We start from the raw sequence: 23,125 nt of genomic DNA, 5'->3' as shown, positions 1-23,125 counted from the left end.
CTTAACTCTCGATGTCCGTTCTTGCACATTGTTTTTAATTGAGTTCGAATCACCCCTCTATTAAAAATGTTGGTTGAGGGTGTGGTCTATACTCATTTTAATTTGCACCTTTCTTTAGTATGATGTTTTTCACATGCACTAACTTGAGAACCCAATGAAGACAAACGGCTACCCATCTGCGGAGGGTGCCTGAGGGTTCTTCTTTTCATCTGGGTTGCACACCATTTCCCCTCCGACTGACACAGTAGATTTATTTGCATGTAGCACTGGTATGCGCCGGTAGCCACTTTCGATTGCTATTTCCTGGAAAAGGAACCTCTTTTTTGCTTATATATAATTGTTGTTGTTGTACATACTCTCTTGTTGTTTAATTTGGTTCTACCCTGGGGGCGGGAGAGTATTTGTACTAGCCCTCTCTCTCTAGTTGTTGATACATCCTGTGATTCTAGGCAAATCACTTAATCTCCCAGTGCCTGTAAAATTAATGTCTGTCTGTAATGCAACACTCTCAGAGAAATTGTTGAGCATAGCCATGATCTGTCCATGTTTAAAAGGGATCTTAAGACCCACCTGTTCCCGAGAGTAATGTAGCCTACCTAATGGATGTTTAGATGTGGTCTCAGCGCCAGGATACCCTTTGGGTGACAGCTGCGCTTAACAAGCATTAAATACATACATAGTCCACTTCTGCAAAATGGCCTTCACTTACCATATGGTTTTCAGCTAATACATGATGATGCCTACCAGAGGCGCAACTAGAGCCAAATTTCAGGGGGGGGGGTGAACCTTTAATCAGTAGGCAGAGTGGAGCTGCAGGGGCTCTTAGAAGGGGTGAAACAGCTGCAAGGCCTAATTTACATTCAAATGGTCTTTTAAAGACCTGTGAAACGTTTGGGTGCGGCTCTGTGTGTGCCCGGGATCGGTCTCATCCCGGGCTGCCAGACACGAGGGGGGGGCGAGGGGGGCTGAAGCCCGGTGAGTCCAATGGGTGTTGCGAGCCTGATGCCTACTGTTCTTCTGTGGATTCGCTCTGACTCATCACCTTTCACCGACAGGTATGCTAAACATCGATATGCATCTGATGACAGAACATTTACAAAGTGGACACTAGAGAGATCGTCCACTTTAAGGGTCACATTCACCAGTAGTGCAAGAACAGAGTGCAAATGAATACATTCAAGACACTCCTGTTTGCCAAACAGTCATCAGAACAAGCATTTCCAATGCAATAGGTCTCGCGGTTACGCAAGTGTAAGCTATTGGCATTGTAAATGACAATGCGTTTTAATTATGTTTCGAAAACGAAAACATAAATAAAAGGCATTGTCATTTACAATGCCAATAGCTCAAACTCACTTAAATGCGAGAACTTTAATCCAGAGCAGGCTGATACAAAACCAGAGGAAACAGACGGAGGTATCTTAAATGTTGCGTCCTTTAAACGCAGATCAAAAAATAATAAAAGGACCACCTCTAATTAAAAGGACGCAAAAGAATAATGTCACATGAGGACATTTTCAAATAGCTAGGCTATGGGTAATGAAAGGAGAAATCTTCGTCGGTCTAAAAAAAAGCTTTTTTAGGAAAGGACAGACTCATTCGAAATACTCCCTTAAGTGGTTTCAGTAAAGAGGATGGCCCCCAGAATAAACAGAATTACCACCTTCCCCCTGCTCATTCCTGACACGATATCCTGTCCTCGACATTTGTGTGAAAACCTAATGATATCTTGGTATTGTAGACTTATTTTGCATACATTGATCTTATTAGTCTCTCACACACCTGAAAACAATATTAGTCGGTGAAACGTTCAGGACTGAAGACAGTGTCGAGAACGACCTGGAATAAAGCGGTCACCGTTGGAGCAGAGGAAAACACTCTTCTCTTTTCAATTAAAGAAATTTGAAAAGTCAGAAACAATGTTTCCTTTTGGTTGGTGACACAACGTGAAACATTCTTGAGCAAGAATGAAAAAAAGAGAAATGGGTAGAGTATAAAACGCGCTCTCCAAATCGTTAACGAACAGAGAGAAAGAGATCCAGGGAGCGATGGATGGCTTGCTGAAAATGGCGCTGCTGCTCTGCATGGTAGCAGCTGGCTCCTCGGTGCCCCTACCAACGCATCCTGTTACCAGCGAACAGTTTCAGCTGATTACCAACGCTATTGAACTTCTAAACTTGGCAGCCAAAGGGTCCGTTTTCAGACTCCTGTTACATGACGTCAGCCTGGTGAGTAAATTCGAAAGCGGTTATGAAACTTGATCCCCTTGGCAGGGCCGGTCCTAGGATTTTTAGGGCCCTGGGAAAAACGAAAGATACGAGGCCCCTCTGATTTGCATGTGATGTGTCGTCACAGGAACTGACCTCATACATCACAGGGCAATTAATTGCAATTGCATTAAGGTGACTTGCAAAAAGCAACTTCTTGGGACTAGATATCAGTATAATGGATAAAAACACAAATACCCCAAATAAATCAAGTCCGTATATTTTAAACCTCCGTTAGTTGATTACAGTAGTCCAGCTGAATGGAAACACGGTGCAGCTCTCACGAAAATGGGTATCTTTACTCCAGTGTTATCTGTCCAACGTTAACTGATTACTAGGCCTGGGCGAAGCACTACGCTCCGCTCGCGGAGTTTGCGAAGTTTTTGCAACTTCGCACTACGCGAGCGGCACGTAGCACAGTGCGAACATGCGTAGTGCAGCGTAGCGTAGTGCAGCGCTCATTTTTTGCTTGTTCGCGGTCCTGAACGTCATGTTCGCGACCACGAGCAAGCAAAATGACATCCCGGCGAGATTCTTGCTTGTTCGCGGTGCTGAACGTCATGTTCGCGACCACGAGCAAGCAACGCTCAACGCGAGGAGGTCAGGTTTTTCATTGTGAGTGGTTGCGCATGCTCGCGACCGCTCTCAATGAGAAACTACCTGTTCGCGTTGAGAAAGCTGCTGCTCGAGTAATAATCTCCTCGAGCAGCAGAAAACTACAGCTCGCACTGTGCAAGATGCCGTTTTCAATGCTTGCACAGTGCCGGATGCTTGTTCGCACTGTGCAATCATTGAAAACACATCTTGCACAGTGCGAACATGCCACTACGCAGCTCGCGTAGTGCTACGTGAAGTTCGCGTAGTGCGAAGTGCACTTCGCGTAGCTTCGCGTAGCACTACTTCGCGAACTACGCCCACCCCCACTGTGATTACAGGCACTTTTCTTTAAGCAATCTAAGGTGCACAGAGGTGATTTACACACAAAACAAATTCTTTAAGTGCTTCACTGAAGTTGTAGTGGGCACTTGAGCACACACCGGACCCGAGCCAGGACCTCAGTGGGCATGGCACACAACAAATAGTTTGGCACCGAGTTGTTTACTGCAGAACACATTAAAGTGGTTATGTGCTTGGAAATAGACTCAGCAGGCACAGAAATGTGATGCTGACGAGGGATATTGAAAAATATGAATCTTGGCTGGTACACGATGGAGCAGTCAAGAAGATTGAGATTGAGTGGTGTAGGGATGGAGCAGGCAGACATTGTGAGGGGTAGGGATGCAGCAGGAAGAGATTGGAGGGGTGTAGGGATGGAGCAGGCTCCGACTGGGTGGTGTGGGGACAGAGCTCAGGTTGCTTACGGGAGCAGCTAGAACTGCAAAGGAAAGCACAAGGAGGGTAGTCTTGGGTTTTCTAGGCACTAGAGCAGCAGGGCAGCAAGTGAAAAAACACCTACCAGCGAATACCTGCCCCCCGCCCCATGGCCTTGTAGACGTCAAACAGCACTGTGAAGACCAAGAGAAAAGAGCCACTCCCCTGACCCTTCTGCCCATGATATTGCACTGCAAGGCACACAAGAAGGGGGCCATCCCTCCCAAATATCACTCATCACAGGTTAGATTAATGCATGTGTTAGTCTTCACTGTATTTCTGCAAAGGAACAGTTTGCTACAAAATTCACATAGCTCTGCAGCAGTGCATGATTTTGCACCACAAATGAGCAGTAATTTGCCAGATTGAGCTCGGATAAGACTGACAGCATTTAACTGCTACATGAGTCTGGAGCCCTGCTGGATGGTGTCAAGTTGAGGAAAACTGGGTACTGTATCAAGCAGGTTATAAACAAGGAGGCATATAGCAGCTGAGAAACTCATTTTAAAGAAGATATGTTAGTGTACAGTAGAAGGGTTGTGCTGCAATAAATAGTTCTGGCCAAGCAGAGGACACATCCCAAAGAGAAAGACTGGCTCATTCAATCCTCTTCGTTTCTTTTTATTCTGGTACTTTCAGTTCTGCATTTCAATAGCAGGGAGGCTACAAGCCTCAGATGCAAAATATTACTGGAATTGCTATTCATGCCTGATGGAAGGTGCCTTCAGACACTGAGATCTATTCACATCAACACATAGAATCATTTTCATAACGTTTAGTAGCTTAATCAATAAAGGCTTTATTCCTCAAAAATGAAAGTATTATTCTCTGTACTCCTGTGATTGTTTCCTAGTTCACTGACCAACCCATGTAGGTACCAGGGTTCTGAGGTGTGGCACAAGGAAGGGCTCATTACTGAAGAGAAAAATAATATGTTGGGTATAGATGCCCCACAGGCAACCCATCATAACCGTTTAGTAGTGGGCGTGTACCATCCATAAAAGAAGTAGCAGGCTGGTTCATAGCATGGCGAAGTTTTCCTGATTAAATCATCAAAAATTGAACATTTTCCTGACTTGATGCTTTCTAGACCTTTACTTTTAAAAAGGTCTGCATCTCTGAAACTAGCAACAACACCAAAACACATTTGTAGATCCGCTGACAATAGTGTCACTTTTAATATCACTCGTATGCTGTAGAGATATCATCCATAAACCCTCTAAAATCTTGGAAGTGTAAAACACAAGCAGTGTGAAACCTGGAGGGCCCTTCTTCTAAGCACAGAAGCCATGATCCAGCGCTGTGTGGCCCAGAAGAGGGCCCCCCTTTCTTGGGCTTCCCAGCAATGATGCAGTGCTACAAGGCCAGAAGAGGGTTCCTTCCCTCCCCATGAGCACTGAACCATGGCTGCTTTTCAATAGCATGGCCTGTATTTTTATGTCAATGCTTGCAAATCACTTGAAAAAAGCAGGGAAATGTGGCATTTTTTCAATTTTGCAATTTAAACCACAGCAAAAGAAGAAAACACATGAGATTTTTGATTTTTGTGAGTTGCTTTAATTTATATGCAAATGATTATAAAAGCAAGCACATTGCTATGATAAAGAAATAACAATCATTTTACACATATTCTTTTCCACCTAGCAGAATTTGGTCCCTCCAGGATAGTGAAATGTAACAAATGACCAGCATTTTTGTGATAAATGTGGCAACTCTCCAGGGCTGTGTGGCCCTGGGGCATTGAGCCACGGTATAGCACAGGCGTAAAATAGGCTCCGCAGGCCCTGTGGTGCAGGGGTCCCAAGCTGCAGGGGGCCTCCTCAGCACAGCACTCTGGCCGGAGAGCCCCTGATTGAGTCTAGAGGGAGCCCCTCCACGTACTTTGCAGGGAGGCCCCCTCAAGGTTCGGTAGGCCAGTGCGGTATAGTGCTACAAGGCCTAGCCAAGGGGCCCGTCCCCTGGACATCGCAATGCTGCATCATGACTGTGAGGCCTTTTTGAGGAGGGCTACCTCCACAGGCCATGCCATGTTGGATAGAGCTGCCATTGGCGATGCTGCGAGCACAAGGTAAATAGTTTTATTTATGTATGTACTTATTTTACGCCTTGCCATCATATGTCCGACTCCACTACCCCCACCCTGCTCCTCCTCCACCCCACTACCCCACAGCACTCCCTCTGCGAGCCGTCACTGATACCTGGTGTTTGTGGGCACAGTGCTCTTGTACTAGGTATTGACACCTTTCCAGAGTGAAAAATACCAGACTTTAATAGAGTTTTAAAAGTGTGCAAAGGCCTGGACATGATACTAAATAGGACTATGAATAAAATCTAATCTATTCATTTGTAAAATGACATGTATGTGTGTACTTACTTTATTAGTCAGGTATCATTAACAGAGCTCTAAAACACATTTAAAAGTGTTTTCTATTTATATTTGCTGTTTCAAGTATGAACAGATAATCACAAAAATACAATCTTTGGGCTTCTGTAGACTGGAGAAGTGAAAGCAATGGAGACAAGTAATTAATGGTTCTGAATAATTCACAGGCATTCATTTTGCTGCCTGTGAATAAACACACTTGTTCATCTGTTTCACCCAGCAGAGTGTGTTTCAGACATAGATTCTTTTTGTTCCCAAGTAATTAGCAGCCCCTTCAGACGCACTGACATTTTAGTCACCTGTACAATGTATCTCAGGAATGATAGTTTTGATTTTTACCATGCTGAGCAGTGTTTTAGTGGGCAAGGCCCCATCTCTGCTGAGCTCTCATTTCATTTCTGTTCTTTACAGTGCTGTCTCAGCAAAAGAAATATTTAAGACAAACAGAATTTGGATGACAGGATTAGAGGCTGTATCTGACTATATTTTGCTTTTTGGCAGTATTGATAGGTGGTTGTGGTTTCAGGAATGCAGCGTTTTGTAGAACAATGTGGAACTTAATGACACCACATGTGGATCCCAGTGACTTGGTGTATGAAGCTCATCTGTGCGACCTTCTGACGTGCTGGGAAAGTGACTTTCTTTGCAGCCATCTGCAAAAAAATCACTGTTCCAAAAGTCATTCTTGGCACCTTATTTTCCAAAGACCTGTAAAGTTGTTCTGAGTCCCACTCGGCAACTTTGTGAATGAACAACGTCAAGTATGGATGGCTAAGAAATCACAACCCCGAACACCTCTCCTTGAGCCAACTACACTGAGTGCTGTAGTATGATAACTCTCTTTATTTGTACTGTATTTAGTACGTGATTTATTTCTTTTCTTCTTAAGGTCTATTTGCATTTTCTACCACCTGGTTGATCTCCACCTTGCTGCATTTCTGTTTGCAGCGTTATCTTTAGATTATGGCTATCAGTGGCTGCGCTTCATAAACCAGTTTGATTCCGCTTTCAGTGTTAACACTCTGTATAATGTACAATTTTATCTTGTGTGGCAGCGCTGTACCTTTATGTATGGCATATCTGGCAGGTTCTCAACCATCAATGTTCAGATTCTTTCCAAGGCTTCCGTTGTCCTCACTTGCTTTACATCAGCTGGAGTTGCGCTTTGACTCCAAGTGCATGATGTATTGATTCCCATACTTTGACAGTGACCCACATGACAAGCATAAGCAGTTTGTTTCGACCACAGCAAACTCTCTGGGGATGCACGGTCGTTCATCGGGTTACTTATCCATTCTCTCAAGATACCTGCTAATGACTACACCACATAAGAAGTTTAGCATGAGACGTCTTTATTCAACTGAGTGTAACAGCAACCTCAGTATTCTAAAACACGCTTTCATGGCATGGCGCTCTGACACCTACGTCACAGCGCTACTGAGTCAGTTAGGAGTTACGAACCAAAAGGGTTCCGTCATAAAATTTTGCAAGACATTACACAGGCTTAGCTGCCATTCTGGGGATATTGTGCACCCTGTTTTAGTTCCTTCACTCAAATTCTTATGAAGGGGTTTAACATCATCCTTGTGACTGTGGGATACTGCAGTCATGGGAAACAGATGTTATAATTTTGTTTCATAGAGAGGACATATCTCTAAACAAACACAGTGTAAATTGACACATGTTTTTGAGATAGGATGATGCAAAAATATATACTGTATACTTTCTGTCCTTCTCTTCGAGGTAATCTGCACATTGATCGCACCAAGCCAGCTTGGGTATACATCTCAGGGATGGGTAGGATGTATGATGTTACAACGCATACATTCACTATGCATACCATCACATCGCAACTTTTACAACGCAGGTTCCATTACAACGCATGCCATTACAACGCATGCCATTACAACGCAGATGCCATTACAACGCATGCCATTACAACGTAAGTATAGGTAAGTATATAATTGTATTAATATTAATTTAATTGAAATGTAATTACAATTTTTTAAAAATAATTAATTTAAATTCATTTTTATTTTTATTTAATAAATTTAATGTACTATTCTAAATCCAGGGGGGTGTAATAGTAGGGTAAGTGTTGGATAGTGTAGGGGTAAAAATTACTATTCTAACTCCAGGGGGGTGTAATAGTAGGGTAAGTGCTGGTTAGTGTAGGGCTCAAAATTACTATTCCAACTCCAGGGGGTGTAATAGTAGGGTAAGTGCTGGATAGTGTAGGGGTAAAAATTACTATTCTAACTCCAGGGGGGTGTAATAGTAGGGTAAGTGTTGGATAGTGTAGGGGTAAAAAGTACTATTCTAACTCCAGGGGGGTGTAATAGTAGGGTAAGTGTTGGATAGTGAACATGAAGTTTAATTAAAATAAATTTAATTTTAATTATTTAATTTAAATAAAATAAAATTAAAAGATTCAAATTTATTATATTAAATTACATTATAATTAATTAAAGAAAATTAATAAAAAAATTGTAATTAAATTAAAATTAAATTAATATTAATACAATTATATACTTACCTATACTTACGTTGTAATGGCATGCGTTGTAATAGCATCTGCGTTGTAATGGCATGCTTTGAAATGGCATGCATTGTAATGGATCCTGCGTTGTAAAAGTTGCGTTGTGGTGGTAGTGCGTTGTAAAAGTTGCGTTGTGATGGTTGTTTCCCGGATGGGTACATCTACATTCGCAACCAATAGTGCTTTTCTCATACACTGGGCACAGAAAGTGGAGGAAATTCAAGTTTTACTAGGGGGGCATTTAGAAGGCATTTGAGTAGAAGGAGTAGGCATTCCCCTGGGAGACAAAGGGGAAATTTAATATACCTGAGCAATTGATAAATTGGGTAAAATAACTATAACTTTGCACCGAGCAAGCATATATGTAAATGGCCAGGTTTCTCCTAATTTCTACATTCCCAAAGGAAGAAAACACATAGATGAACTCACCGCCCCATCCTTTATTCAGAACAATACATAGATGAACGCACTGCCCCATCCTTTATTCATTTTGTATTCTCCAGGATAACTCAGCAATCCAGACGATACTATGTAGGATAGCACAGCCACACCGCTTTTGAAGATGATGTAATGATATATACATAAAACCCCTCATCGTCTACCAGGGAAGTATTCTATTTGGCTCGACAACCTGGTCAATATTCAAGATTTAAATATAATTTTGATAAGACCTAAGTCCAAGTCAATTAGAAATCTGAATTCCAGGTTTCTGCCAAATCTAAATTCCAAGATAAAAAAAGTTAAAATTCTCATTTAGAGGTCACATAGAATTGAAAATGCACATTTGATCACTGACTGCCTTAAAGCATATGAGTATCAGTAAGTGGAAATATTTTCAATTATCATTATTTGTGTGAGTGATTAAGATGCCACTATTAATGACAATGTAGAAATTGTTTAGGTCATCACAGTACCCTACTTTTTTTCTCAAGCCTGACCTCTCTAAAGGACAAACCACAGTAACAGTTGAACTCCTCAGCTTCAAATCTAAAATAAACACTCCATGTTCTTCAGCATGCTTCCCCAAAAAGATGCCATTTCAGCATGGAATTAAAAACAATCAATTAATTGAAGTATAAATTGCATTGTGAGATGCAAGAAAAACAGTGACCTGTAATCTCTTTGTTTGCATGGGGCTAGCAAAAAACAAGGAACGTCCCTCTGCTACCTGGAACTACTGATAGCTTCAAAGGTGTGGGCTCTTCCTTAGTTACATATTTAGTTTTTTAATGCAGGCTTAAATCTTTCAGTGGAAGCATCCCATTGTTCTCAACCATCAGTAGAATGTTTATGAAGACCATACTTTACTATTGATTGTGATTCGCAGATCCTTGATTACATCCAAAGCAAGTCAGATATAAGGTGTTAAAATTACTCTGCCATGTAAGGAACAACATCCGATAATATTTCAAGGTACCCAAACAACATGGAGGGTAGACGATGCGGGATCACCCATACCTCCCAGATCTTTCCTGCGAGGCTCGCATCATGTAGGAGCTGACAGGTGTAGACACAACTTTCAGGTCTGTGGAAATGATGATAGGAACTTTAAATGGATGCCAAATTGCACACATGCCCTGTGCTGTAATGATGAGCAGGTTGCAAAATACAGATCAATGAAAGTGCCACTCAGTTCCTCTTCTGAAAGAATTAAAATGTATTTTCAAGATAAAGAAATGTGTGACACTTCAGATGTTCGGATAGAGTGTAGCTAGGATTTGACACGTGCAGAATGACCATTAAAAATGATTTAATAATTAACTAGCTATGGTCAATAGTATTGCTAGATTTCACCCTGTATATAGTGTATTGTTAACCTGTATCTGTATGCTGTTGAATTAACAAATAAATACCAATGAAGCCATGATGATATAATGATCCCCTTTAAAAATACTTAAAAATAAAGAATGAATTCCTTTGAATAAATGTTTATTGTTAGGGAAGAACGCCTTTCTCCTCCATTTGTGTCCTTATCAACAACACAACTAATCCTGGGGAAAACACTCCATACCTCCTTCATGTTTTTCTTCTATAGATTATTTTGATGTTAAAGCTATTTTAAATTCCATTTAAACGTTATGTAAACATAATATTAAGTGCTCTATATATTATTCCTAAATTCTAGACTTCACACCAAATGTAAATGGGCTCCTTTTAAAACATGGGTCTTAACAGCTTTAGAAAAGTGGCGTCCATGATGTGAGAGTCTCTTTCTAAATCGGTTTCTGAAACCTAAACTAGATACAGGAGGGCTGCTTCTTATTGGGGGTGCCGGTGTCAAAAGATCCTCTGGGCTCTCCACACAGGGAAGCGAGGGGCAGATTTACAATCCCCATGCGCAGGGCCGGATTGGCCTTGGCGAGAACCGGGCGTTTCCCCGTAGGTCGCTAGGGTGGGGGCCGTTTTTGGGCTTCTGGGAGGCCGTTTTTGTTACCGGGGTCGGCAATATCGGCCCCCTGTAATAAAATCCACCAAAACCGGCCCTCCCAAACCGCTCGGCTGCACTCACCCTCACCCCAGGGGGGCCGGCTGAGCAGTTTTCCAGGGCCGGTTTCTGTTCCCAGTCCGGCCCTGCCCATGCAACACTTAAGCGCCGCTGTTGCATCACTTTTGTGACGCAGTGGCAGCGTAAACTATGCAGCCAATTTACAACGTGACAAATCTATGGAGATGAGTCACGTTGTAAAGCCCTGCGTCACATTACACCTGCGCCGCTTCTAGGAAGCCACTGTGTCAAAACCTTAGGCCTGCTTGAAGCAAGCATAGGAGTGACACAGTATAATAAGTATAGGCCTCAACATGCATTGCTGGAGTTGTGTCGTATTGTGAGACACGACTCCAGCAATGCATAACTTTTGGGCCAACAGATGCATCAGATTTTCTGACGCATCTTTCAATCCTTGCGCCATGGTGTGCTGTATTCTAAATATGGCGAATCCATGATGGCGCAAGGGTATCGTAGGCTGGCGCAGGGAAACTGAGGCTTCTCTATAGATGTGTCAGTTTCTTGTTAATCTGCCCCCTAATTTTATTTGAACTCCTTCTTTATCATTCTTTGCAGATATGTTTACTTCATGTAAGGTCTCTAAGGTCACAATGCTCTGATCAAATTGCAACTTAAGACAAAATATTCTCTTATGGTGAATATGTAAGATTATACCATTGTTGGAATCACTTCATCCTTCGGAGACTTAAGCAGCCAACAATTAATGCATGTCTATTTTTATATTTTATCTCTTAGCCTGATTTGCCCAGGCTTCCAAAATTTACTTAAATAGATTAGCCGGCCCAAGTGACAATTTGTCAACAACTACTCCCCCTCAGATTCAATTCACCGTTCAACGTCATCGTACTGAGATATATTTTAACTGACCATTTCGACAAAAAATAAACTTTCCTGCTTAAGTGTGCTCAATGTTATGGATAGACATTTGGAGTGATGTTACCAATCTTTTTGTAATTTACTCTCTACTGTCTCAGGATGCAACAAGAAGTCCCCAGCAGCTTAACTTCACCATCAAAGAGACAGACTGCTTCATAAGAGAGCAGGCGGAGAAAGAAAACCGCGAGGAATGCGACTTCAAGGATGGAGGTGTAAGTAACAATGTGCCAGATGTAGACAGTAGCATAATCACAAAAAAAAAGATAGAAAATCAAGGAGACATAGTGGATGTCGTGTTTTTTCATATCAGGTACCTTGAGAGTAAGTTGTCACTGTATTGATCTACATTTTCTCAGCTACAAGTGCAACATTCCAGAGTTTCTCATTCTAAAAAGATCCACTTCATCTTCCAAATCTGGATTCAGCTCAGGGACTGAGAAGGAGGATGGCGGAGGGGAGGGGGAGGGCGTTGCAGATAACACATGGGACAAGTAGAATGGTAACAAATCAATTTCTCTCTGTCAGAATCCAGTCCACTATCCCCGTCCCTCCTCAAACAAGGTCTCCATAACATCTTCAGCTGGATGACCAACAACCAGCTAAAATTAAATGGAGAAAAAACAGAGATCCTCCTTCTGGGTAAACAACGAGACCTGTGGAACGCCTCACACTGGCCTTCCCAGATGGGAAACCTCCCAACACCAGTCACCCAAGCACGGAACTTAGGGATCATTGTGGACAGCTCCCTCTCCATGAAACAACAGGCCAGTAAACTCGTAGGCCTTTGTTTTACCATCCTGAAATGGCTTAAAAAGATCTTGTGGATGCTGCCCATCTCCACCCAAAAAACCGTAGTCAATGCCCTTATTACATCTCAGCTTGACTACGGGAACATTTTATATTTGGGTGCAAATAAAGCGGTTATACGGCGGTTACAGCTTGTCCAAAATTCAGCTGCCAGGCTTCTATGTAAAATTCCAAAAACCGCCAGTGTTTCATCTCACTTGCGCGATCTGCACTGGCTCAGGGTGGAAAACCGCATCAGATTCAAAACCCTGAGCTACATGTTCAGGATAAAAGCAGGCACCGCACCTAAATACCTGCAGGCATTAGTTCCTCCCTACATTCCCAAAAGAAACTTACGGGCACAATCAGCAGCAAACTTTTGTGTGCCTAGATTCAAACTCTCTAGAATGGGAGGCAGATCCTTTCCTTATCAGGGTCCGACCCTTTGGAATTCACTTTCGCCCCACATTCGCAAGGAGGTCAGTTACTCTAGGTACAGGAAAAACATTAAAACCTGGTTGTTCGAACAATAAACAAGAACGACCCCGCAAACCCCTACCACTCTTCTGTGCTGTGTCTCCGCGCCGGGAAACCCTTTTTGGGTAGCTGTTTGCGCCTTACAAGTTTAAAAAATAAAATAAATAAATAAACAAATGGTTTTGCACAGCCCCAGCTAGACACCAGTATCATGGGAGACGAGGAAGAAGAAATGGAAAAAATAGAGAGATTTTTGATACTTCTTCTGATCAGTCAACCGAGTTGTTCCAGCAAGTGGTATAGCAGAGACTCATCGATCCCAGAGGGCCTTATACAGAACTGTAGATGAATTGAAAGGTATTAAGCAAAATTAAATTGAAAGACATGAAGTCTTTTGATAATGTAACGTAACATGAATTATGGCCTGATTTCGAGTTTAGTGTCTGAGTTACTTTGTGACAAATGTGGTGTTTATCTAGACCACTTTATCATAGGTGCATTATATACTATGACACTTGTAATAACGCGGATAGGATATCTGTCTCGTTTGTGACAGAATAACTCTTCACAATACTCAAAATGAGGCCCCTAATCCTTATAGCAATACAAGAAAATGTTAATGCTTTAATAAATGCTTTACAAAGTTTTTGGTGAGTCAATCAAGTACATTAGTCAGACGGACTGATCTTCTTACTCTTACAGATTGTGAAAGAGTGTTCTGTAAATTTCCTCACCGACCAAGGAATTGAAGCCCCAGTCGTTAATTGCACCACGTTGGAGCAAAAGGTATGATTCGCAGTTTCTGTTCTCTACATTTATTTGCTCTGTTAATAATAGTAAACCAATCAATCAATCAATCAATCAAAGCATTTGTATAGCGCACTACTCACCCGGAGGGTCTCAAGGCGCTGGGGGGGGTGGGTCTGCTACTGCTCGAACAGCCAGGTCTTGAGCTGCTTCCTGAAGGCGAGGTGGTCCTGGGTCAGGCGGAGGTGGGTCGAGAGGGAGTTCCAAGTCTTGGCGGCGAGGTAGGAGAAGGACCTTCCCCCTGTGGTGGCTCTTCGGATGCGGGGGACGGCGGCGAGGGCGTGGCCGGTCGATCGACGCTGGCATTTGGGAGCGTAGAAGTTGAGGCGGCTGTTGAGGTATCCTGGGCCTTGGTTGTGCAGGGCTTTGTGTGCATGGGTGAGGAGACGGAAGGTGATTCTCTTGTTGACCGGGAGCCAGTGCAGGTCTCTCAGGTGTCCGGAGATGTGGTTGCGACGGGGGATGTCCAGGATGAGTCGTGCCGAGGCGTTCTGGATCCGCTGGAGTCTCTTCTGGAGTTTGGTGGTGGTTCCGGCATAGAGGGCGTTGCCGTAGTCCAGTCGGCTGGTGACGAGGGCCTGGGTGACCGTCTTCCTGGTCTCGGTGGGGATCCACCGGAAGATCTTGCGTAGCATGCGTAGGATGTTGAAGCACGACGAGGAGACGGCGTTGACTTGTCTGGTCATGGAGAGGGAGGAGTCCAGGATGAAGCCCAGGTTGCGTGCGTGGTCTGTTGGTTTGGGTGCGCTGCCTAGGGCGGGGGGCCACCAGGAGTCGTCCCAGGCGGAGGGTGAGGAACCCAGGATGAGGACTTCCGTCTTGTCCGAGTTCAGTTTCAGGCGGCTGTTCTTCATCCATTTGGCTACCTCTTTCATCCCTTCGTGTAGGTTGGCTCTGGCGGTGGCGGGGTCATTGGTGAGGGAGAGGATCAGCTGGGTGTCGTTGGCGTAGGAGATGATGTTGAGGTTGTGCTGGTGTGCGATGGCTGCGAGGGGACTCATGTAGACGTTGAAGAGGGTTGGGCTGAGCGAGGAGCCTTGAGGAACCCCGCAGATGACTTCGGTGGCTTCTGATCTGAACGGGGGGAGGCGGACTCTCTGTGTCCTTCCGGCGAGGAGGGAGGTGATCCACTCCAGTGCCTTCTCCTGGATTCCGACGTTGCTGAGGCGCTGTACTAGGGTACGGTGGCAGACAGTGTCGAAGGCCGCGGAGAGGTCTAGGAGGATGAGGGCCGCTGTTTCTCCGTTGTCGAGCAGGGCTCGGATGTCATCGGTTGCTGCGATCAGGGCGGTCTCGGTGCTGTGGTTGGCCCGGAAGCCGGATTGCGAGAGGTCGAGGGATCCGTTCGTCTCGAGGAAGGCGGCCAGCTGCTTGTTGACGGTCTTCTCGATGACTTTTGCAGGAAACGGGAGCAGTGAGATGGGTCGGTAGTTCTTGAGGTCGGTGGGGTCGGCTGATGGCTTCTTTAGTAGGGCGCTGAGTTCGGTGTGCTTCCAGCTCTCCGGGAAGGTAGCGGTGTTGAAGGAGGTGTTGATGGTGTCCCGCAGGTGGGGTGCGATGACAGCGTCGGCCTTGTTGAAGACGTGGTGAGGGCAAGGGTCGGTCGGAGATCCGGAGTGGATGGAGTTCATCGTGCGGATGGTGTCTTCGGTGCTGATCGGGGTCCAGGCGCGGAGGGTGGTGGTGCAGGCGGTGGTTCGGTCGTGGCGTGCGTCGGTTGAGTGCTGAAGCTGTTGTGTATGTCCGCGATCTTGTTGTGGAAGTAGGAGGCGAGGGAGTTGCAGAGGTCTTGTGAAGGAGTGATGTTGTTGTTTCCGGCGTTGGGGTTGGAGAGCTCTTTAACGATGTTGAAGAGTTCCTTGCTGTTGTGTGCGTTGTTGTCCAGTCGTTCCTTGAATGCAGTTTTCTTGGTGGTGTGGATCAGTTGGTGGTGTTTTCGGGTGGCGAGCTTGAGAGCAGTCATGTTGTCCGGTGTTGGGTCTCTGCGCCAGGCTTTCTCAAGGGCTCTGCAGTCCTTCTTGGAGCTCTTGAGTTCGTCGGTAAACCATGGGGCTTTCTTGCTGCCGGGTCTGCTAGGCGGGGTCCTCAGAGGGGCGAGGTTGTCTGCGCAGTCGCTGATCCACTTCGTGAGGTTGGTGGCCGCTTGGCTGGGGTTCGTTGCGCTGGTGGGTGGGTTCTTGCTCAGGGAAGTCGCGAGCTGGTCGGCTGTGATCTTGTTCCAGTTTCTGCGTGCAACCTGTTGCTGTTGGTGGTGGATCGTGGTCCTTTTGAAGCTGAAGTGGACGCAGCTGTGGTCCGTCCAGTGGAGTCCGGTGGCGTGGCTGAAGGTGATGTCCTTGCTGGATGAGAAGACGGGGTCGAGTGTGTGTCCGGCGTAGTGGGTGGGGGTGGTCACCAGTTGCTTGAGTCCGAGGTTAGTGAGGTTGTCCAGAAGGGTGGTGGTGTTGCGGTCGTTGTTGTTCTCCAGGTGGAAGTTGAGGTCCCCGAGGAGGATGTAGTCAGCGGAGGGGAGGGCATGCGGGCTGACGAAGTCGGCGATGTCCTCGCTGAATTGTGTGCGTGGTCCCGGGGGTCTGTAGATGAGGGTGCCTCTGAGGGTGGTCTTGGGGTTGATGTGGATCTGGAAGTGCAGGTGCTCGGCGGGTGCGAGGGTGTCGTCGGTGTTGGTCGTGATGCGGATGGAGTTCCTGTGGATGATGGCGATGCCTCCTCCTGTCTGGTTGACACGGTCCCTCTGGATGATCTTGAAGCCGTCCGGGATGGCGATGGCAATGTCAGGTGCTGAGGAGGCGTTCATTCAGGTTTCCGTGAGGAAGGCGACGTCCGGGGCTGTGGTGTCGAGCAGGTTCCAGAGCTCGACGGTGTGTCTGTGGACGGAGCGGGTGTTGAGCAGGATGCACTTCAGGTGGCTGCTGCTGTTGCTCGTCGAGGTCTTGGGCACTGCTGGAGTGGTGCAGGTCCGGGTGCAGGTGAACTTGCAGGAGTTGCAGCAGAATGGTCCGTGGGTGCGTCTCGGGGTGGCTCGGTAGCAACCCGGGAGTCGGCCGGCGTTGAGTGCGTTGAGTTCGGTGGCGGCGTAGGTCCGGCGGGAGGGCTGGTGACTGCGGGAGACAGGGGTCCGGGCGCTGGGCGCGGGCCAGGCGCGGACGGGCGCAGACGGGCTTACCTTTGGCGCACCTTCGGCGCTCATTCGGTGCTCCCGCTGCGCGCGTCGCTGCGCGGTCGCTCTGGGGGCGTCATAAGTAAGGAGCCGGTAGGGCGGGTCAGCTGGGTGGCGGGAGCGTGGGCGGCCAATGGGCAGTAGGGGGGCGGAGTCGGCGTAGGTCAGTGGCGGGAAGGGGGACTGAGGACGGCTCGGCGGCGGCTGGGACGTCCGGCGGCCGGGAGCGGTCTCAAAGGAAGGGGGAGGGCAGCAGAAGGGGGGAAAACGGGAGGCAGCAGAAAAAGACAAGCAGCGGGTCAAGGGCAAGCCAAGAAGGGAAGAGACAAAGGCAGCAGCAGGAGTGGCGGCGAGGGCAACCACGAGGCAGCAGAGTGGGCAGGTAGCAGGAGGTAGCAGCGAGGCAGCAGGATAGCTTGTCAGGGCAGCTCAGGTGGTCAGCGGGCAGGAGCAGCTGAGTGGGGGCGACCTCGCCTGGAACAGGCTCAGCGGTCGCCAATCAAGACGTCATCCTTGTAAAGGTAAATCCACTGACAAAACCATGAGCAATACTTTAGAATAGATGCCGGCATAACTCCAAATTTTCATTTTGTAGAAATTCTACTACAAAAAAGCCAATCCTGAAAAGACAGTTGAATCTGGTGGCATTGAAAAAAGCAGAGACATCCTTCTAGTCACACCTCTAGTACATACAATGTCTACTTGTGAAAATAATGCCTGAATAATATGAACTGTTACGAATTTTAAAGTGAAAAGTGGGTTACATCTATATATTATAATGCGCAATGTTTTGATCAACATTACAAATGTATTATATTCGGTTTTAACCATTAAATTAAATGCCTTGTAAAGTAATGAACGTTCATATTATATTGTTTCACAAACTGTTTCACATCTCATAAACAAAGTTTACAGTTTTTCTGTTAACAAATAAAGCCAACAGTAAACAAATTAAGAACGCCATATGTGAGCTTGACCAATGTTGGGCTTCTTTGAAAACTAATCCGAAAACATTTTTGAATTTGGTCCTCCAGCAAAAATCCTACCTGGCAGAGGTACATTTTCATTAGAAAATGCCTCTGTGCCATGCTTGACCAGACAGCTTGAAATTCTGCACTGTTGCCGACTTCCATCTGGAATCATGAGGAATAAATGTTGATTGAACAAAACATTTTTGCGTTGGCTTCACTTCGTGATCCTGAAGTTCCTCTAATCCCCTTTTGTGGAGGGGTTGTAAATTATGTGAAATTAGGGGTATTCTCACCTTGCAACCATCTGCACCCTGGGGTTACCGATATTGAAGGCATCAGTAACTCCGAGCACGGAGAGCTTAGGGGTGGTGCAAATGTTCTCCATTCTGAGATTCGAGGAAATAACAACAGGGCCCGGGGATGGGGGGGATCGAGGGTTTTGCAATGTGCTGATCCCGCCGGAGCCGCTGTTGGATACTCCTGGCTCGCGAGGGGAGTGCCAGGCAGGGATGGAGTGCAGACCCATAGGGCTTGGCCAGCACCAGTGGCACAAGTGCTGTTTCTTTTGTTGGATCTTGCATGGGACGACCAGGACTGCCTTCCACTGGACATGTTTTCGACTGGCTCGAGGAGGCTGTGAGCACTTGGTACCGGGGTCAGCTCAAGATCTTCCCAGGGTAGGGATCTGTGCCAGCTCCTCCGGGCTCAGCAGAAGCTGCTGGGTTTGTCCTGATCCCATCCTGTTTTGTGTTTTGTCGACATTGACTCTGCCCTCTGGATCAAGCTTCAAGAGCAAGTGACCAGAACCCCTGGAGGCAGGAGCCAGTCATCCTGCCACCTGGTTGCAGGAAAAGTGACTTCCACCCAGAGCTAGAGGAGCAGGGCACTCCAACCCAACTTCTGGCTGCAGACACAAGTAACCTTAAACCCCGGCTGCAGGAACAAGGGGCTCAAGACCATCCCTTGGAACACGTCCTCAAACCCCGGCTGAAGGAACAAGGCACTCCATTCCAGCCCCTGGCTGTAGCAGCAGGTCACTCCAGTCCAGCCCAGGCCATGGCTGCAGGATCCAGTCACATGGTTTCTTGGTCGCAGGAAAAAGTGACCTCAATTCTGGCCAAAGGAACAGTTCACCCATGCCCGCAAGAGAGATTGGGTGACCCCTAAGCCCAGCTGCAAGACCAGGACACTGCCAAGAGCACTACAGAAGGTCATCCATTAGCAGTTACAAGCCTCTTGCCCTCTAAGCGCGTGTCTCTAGGGCCCTCGAAAAGGACACAGAGAGACCAGTCAGTATACTTCCCTCTGGGCACACAAAGGTGGCTGCTCTCTGCAGCTTATGGAGTTTTAACGCTGCAGCAGCCACACAACCTGCACGCTAGACATCTTTATTCTTGGAACAGCTGCATGCATCTACATGAAACCCTGGCCTGTCCCACCAAACGAGAACCGTGCATCTGACTCTTAGATCAGCGGAGCCTCGCCTGGTGTACTCTCCTCTCAGTACGGATTGGGTCATTTCCCAGGCGTGGAAAGGTCAACGCTTCCAGCAATCAAAAGAGGCCAGGCAGTCAACACCTCTTGGTTCTTTAACCTGTTGGTCCCTAGTGGCTCGGTGAGTTCTGCTATTTAACAGAGTTTAGAGTTTATAGAGGTTATAGAGTGTCACAGTTCATTGCAAGAGTGCACCAACAGAGTTATGGTTAAACATAAGCTTCATGTGAAGAAGGCCGACGCCAATACCAAGCAAGCTGACGTCAATACCAAGCAAGCTGGTGGGACTGTGAGAACACTTGACTCATTCCTTACTCAGGCAGAGGGAGTCCTCGCTAAAGAAATCGATCTGGCTGAGCAATGCTTTTCCATCAATTTGGACAATGCTCTTAGCTTTACCCGCGCTTACATTGTGGATCAGGTAGACCCCTCGAGGCAAACAACCAGGAGGAACATACGGAGATTGTATCAGGTGAGGAACAGTCTGGCATGTAGGCCCATCAAATTTTAACTTATGAGCCTACAATATTGCCTCCCCTTGTTTCAAAAGAAGACCTTGCCAGTGACTCACCTGCCATTGGCCCATCAGCTAAAAAAAAGCAGAATAACAAACTAAGTAGTCCATCTCAAACATTCAGAGCACAAGCATCACAGGGTTTTCTTTTTCCAAAACACCAGTTTCCACTATGGCAGAGCCTGATCAAATCCTTCCTGCCATGCCACCCAGCCCCGACGTTGCTGATTTTACTGCATATCCTGAATGGACCAGGTTGCTGGACCTTATAAAATCCACAGAGGTTGATTGTATTTCTCCCCTTATAACTCAACTCCAGAATCTGTAGGATGCCATCGATAAGCTATCCTCACATCACAGGCAAAATATTTCACCCAGTTGAACACTGTGCATACATTCGCATATAACACTGCTAAGGTGTCAACCTCGACAACTGCTATTGCCTCCAGTTCTACACCTCTACGTGGAGCATCACATGCTCCAGCCGCGCAGCCCCTTCTCAAGATTAATGTGGGGCGTCCGTCTGCTGCTTCTTCAGGGTAGCTGTGTTAACTGGCATGCCGCCTTTGCAAACCACCAGTGAGGAACATTCCTCAGATGTCAAGAACATAGTTTGTTATTAGTTGTCTCATAATTCTGATGTTAAATCCAACAAGTATAATGATATCTTGCTTGTTAAAAGGGTTGGCCCCATAGAAAAACATCTAAATGGGGATTGTGTTGTAATTAATTGTAAATACCCTTGACTAGCTCAACCACTAATATAATCTGCTGCTAACAAGAATTTGCTGGGAGGTGCTGTGAATGTTGTTCCGCTGGGCTACTTTCATCAACATTTACAACCAGTGAGGAGGTGGGGGTGGAGGCCTCTGGAATCTAGATCCGTTGAGCTACTTACCCCATATCTCACCAATTTTAATCTCTTCCTCCCTCTGTCGGACCAGTCATATGTTGATTGACGCCCCAACCCTATAGTGGACTCCTCCGACTTCAGTGAAGCTGAGTCAGGATCCAATTTACCCCACATAATTTCTAACATTAGTAGCTGTGCGGAAGACATTACCGCACATCCTAGTTCCCACTCTACCTAAGTTATTCCCTCAGGATTCAATAGGATTTCTTTGGTCCCTTGTGTAGCAGAATCTAATTTCCAGAGGAACGACATTCTTTTACCTGACCCTGGAACTAACTTCTCCATTGTAGTAGGCCCAACCCATTCTACTCCTTCCCGTATTGTAGGTTCCTCTCCGCCCCTACTAGGCTTCTATTGTGGCATGTTGCTGGGCTAGCCTCTAAGTTGCTGAATGAAGAATGGTATAAGATTGTCAGCAAATTTGACATGTCTCTTTCAGGTGACTTGGGTCATAAACCCCATGTTTCATTCTGGCTACGCAATTTTTTCAAGCCTGCTGCCTCTGGTGGGGAGGGGGGGGGGAGTGACCACCTGGGTCAAAAACACTGTACCCTGCCTCTTAGCTGTTGTTGAGCTGGGTTCGCAGGACGTTCTATGTGTCAGCATGGATTTTTATGTCTATAATCTTTATCAAAGGCCACAGGGTAGAGGGTCGAATTCTATTATTATCGATGTTCTGAATACACAGTTGGCAGCCATTCCCTCTGTTGTGTACAGCATTATTACTGGTGATTTAAACTGTCAATTCTTGCCCTTGAGTATTAATACTTAAGGGCTCCAGTGTATTAGATCAAGGCTGGTCAATTCCCCAATTAGCTCTTCCTATCATACAGAGGTGGTCAGCTATTGGAATTCAGCTCAATGCACTTACATTAAATCACAGCATTTGAGCCTGTAATCGGAGAACCCCCTCCGATAAAGAAGGGACGCATACATTTAATCACCCAAACCACACCAGCCTTATCAATTACATACAGTAAGATCTTAGGCTCTGACCCAAATTGGTGGACATGTGTACAGCCCCACGAGAGGATAGTGACCATCATGCCTAAGACCTGCAGATGAGTTCACTGGTGACTGCCCTGGCCAGCAATTCTACCACACCATTTGACAGGTTGCTCAGCATTTCTGGTAACAGACATAGACTCAACTGGAACTCAGTCATGGGCTCCAGGGTTATAATGAAGGAGGTTTATGGCATAGTGGCACCAGGGTTTGAGGCTCTTTAAGTCTTAATTCAGTCCCAGGCCGATGCGATTACAGCAGATACTATTTCTTCTGTCAACGATGCCATGTTTATAAAACTGAAAGATATCTTCTTTGTGGAATCAAAATCTAACAAGAAGCCAAAGCCCGCAAAATATAGTTTAATAAGTCATGCAGAGAAGCTAGACGGATTCTATCGAAAGCCATCCAGGGATAGGATAATACACTGATATCAGAGGCTAGGCAAGCTTATAAGGCCACCATAGCCTGTGCCAAGAATGTTTGGGTCATCGAGAGCTGTACCCCTATGTTGCATACCATCAAGGAAGGAGAGCATTGTTCCGTTTGGCACATATTAGCTAAGGGAAGTCTGGATAATTATTCCTTTATGGAAAAGAAACATCATGGCTGCAGACTGGGACTCCCACTTTTCCGAGATCTATTCTTTCATCACCATATCGCCTGAGAACCCATTATATTATTCCGGTCTAAGGGGTGCTCTGTCAATTTTTCCTTGTTTGACTTCTCTGACCTTGATAGCAACCCTATAACTCTTCTCGAGGTAAAGACTGCTTTGGACTGGATTATTCCTAATAAAGCCCCAGGTCTTGATAAGGTTCCTGGAGACTTATTTAGGGCTGAAAAGTCATTTGGTGTCCGTAATTGGTTATATTCTTTAATGCTGTTCTGAATGGTGCTCCAATGCCTTACACCTGAGCAGGGGCTCAGATAATTCTGATTTTTGAAAGGGTTCCAGTTCTCTCCCTGCAGGCTACAGGGCCATCAGCCTCATTGCCAGTAGGCAGAGAATCTTTAGTAGAATAATCTTAGCTAGGCTGTGTGAGCGTCCCACTG

The 23,125-nt window shown here is 46.0% G+C and overlaps 1 protein-coding gene across 2 annotated transcripts in view; it reads left to right on the top strand.

Annotated features, from left to right (window-relative positions):
• The first annotated feature begins 2,026 nt into the window (after nt 1–2,026).
• The window catches only part of LOC144783776 (cathelicidin-related peptide Pt_CRAMP2-like), a 135,983-nt gene continuing 114,884 nt past the window's right edge, over nt 2,027–23,125 (top strand). Inside the window, exons 1-3 of one of the 2 annotated variants that reach the window (XM_078662469.1) lie at nt 2,027–2,228; nt 12,041–12,154; nt 13,908–13,991. In XM_078662469.1, coding sequence (XP_078518595.1) covers nt 2,049–2,228; nt 12,041–12,154; nt 13,908–13,991 — 378 coding nt within the window. In that variant the 5' untranslated portion in view covers nt 2,027–2,048. The remainder of the gene's footprint in view (nt 2,229–12,040; nt 12,155–13,907; nt 13,992–23,125) is intronic. The other variant, XM_078662470.1, reaches the window with a different exon arrangement.

The sequence above is a fragment of the Lissotriton helveticus genome, chromosome 10 (genome assembly GCF_964261635.1).
Source record: "Lissotriton helveticus chromosome 10, aLisHel1.1, whole genome shotgun sequence".
Lineage (NCBI taxonomy): Eukaryota > Metazoa > Chordata > Amphibia > Caudata > Salamandridae > Lissotriton > Lissotriton helveticus.
The sequence above is the reverse complement of the archived record's forward strand: the minus strand, read 5'-3'. Positions and strand labels throughout refer to the sequence as shown.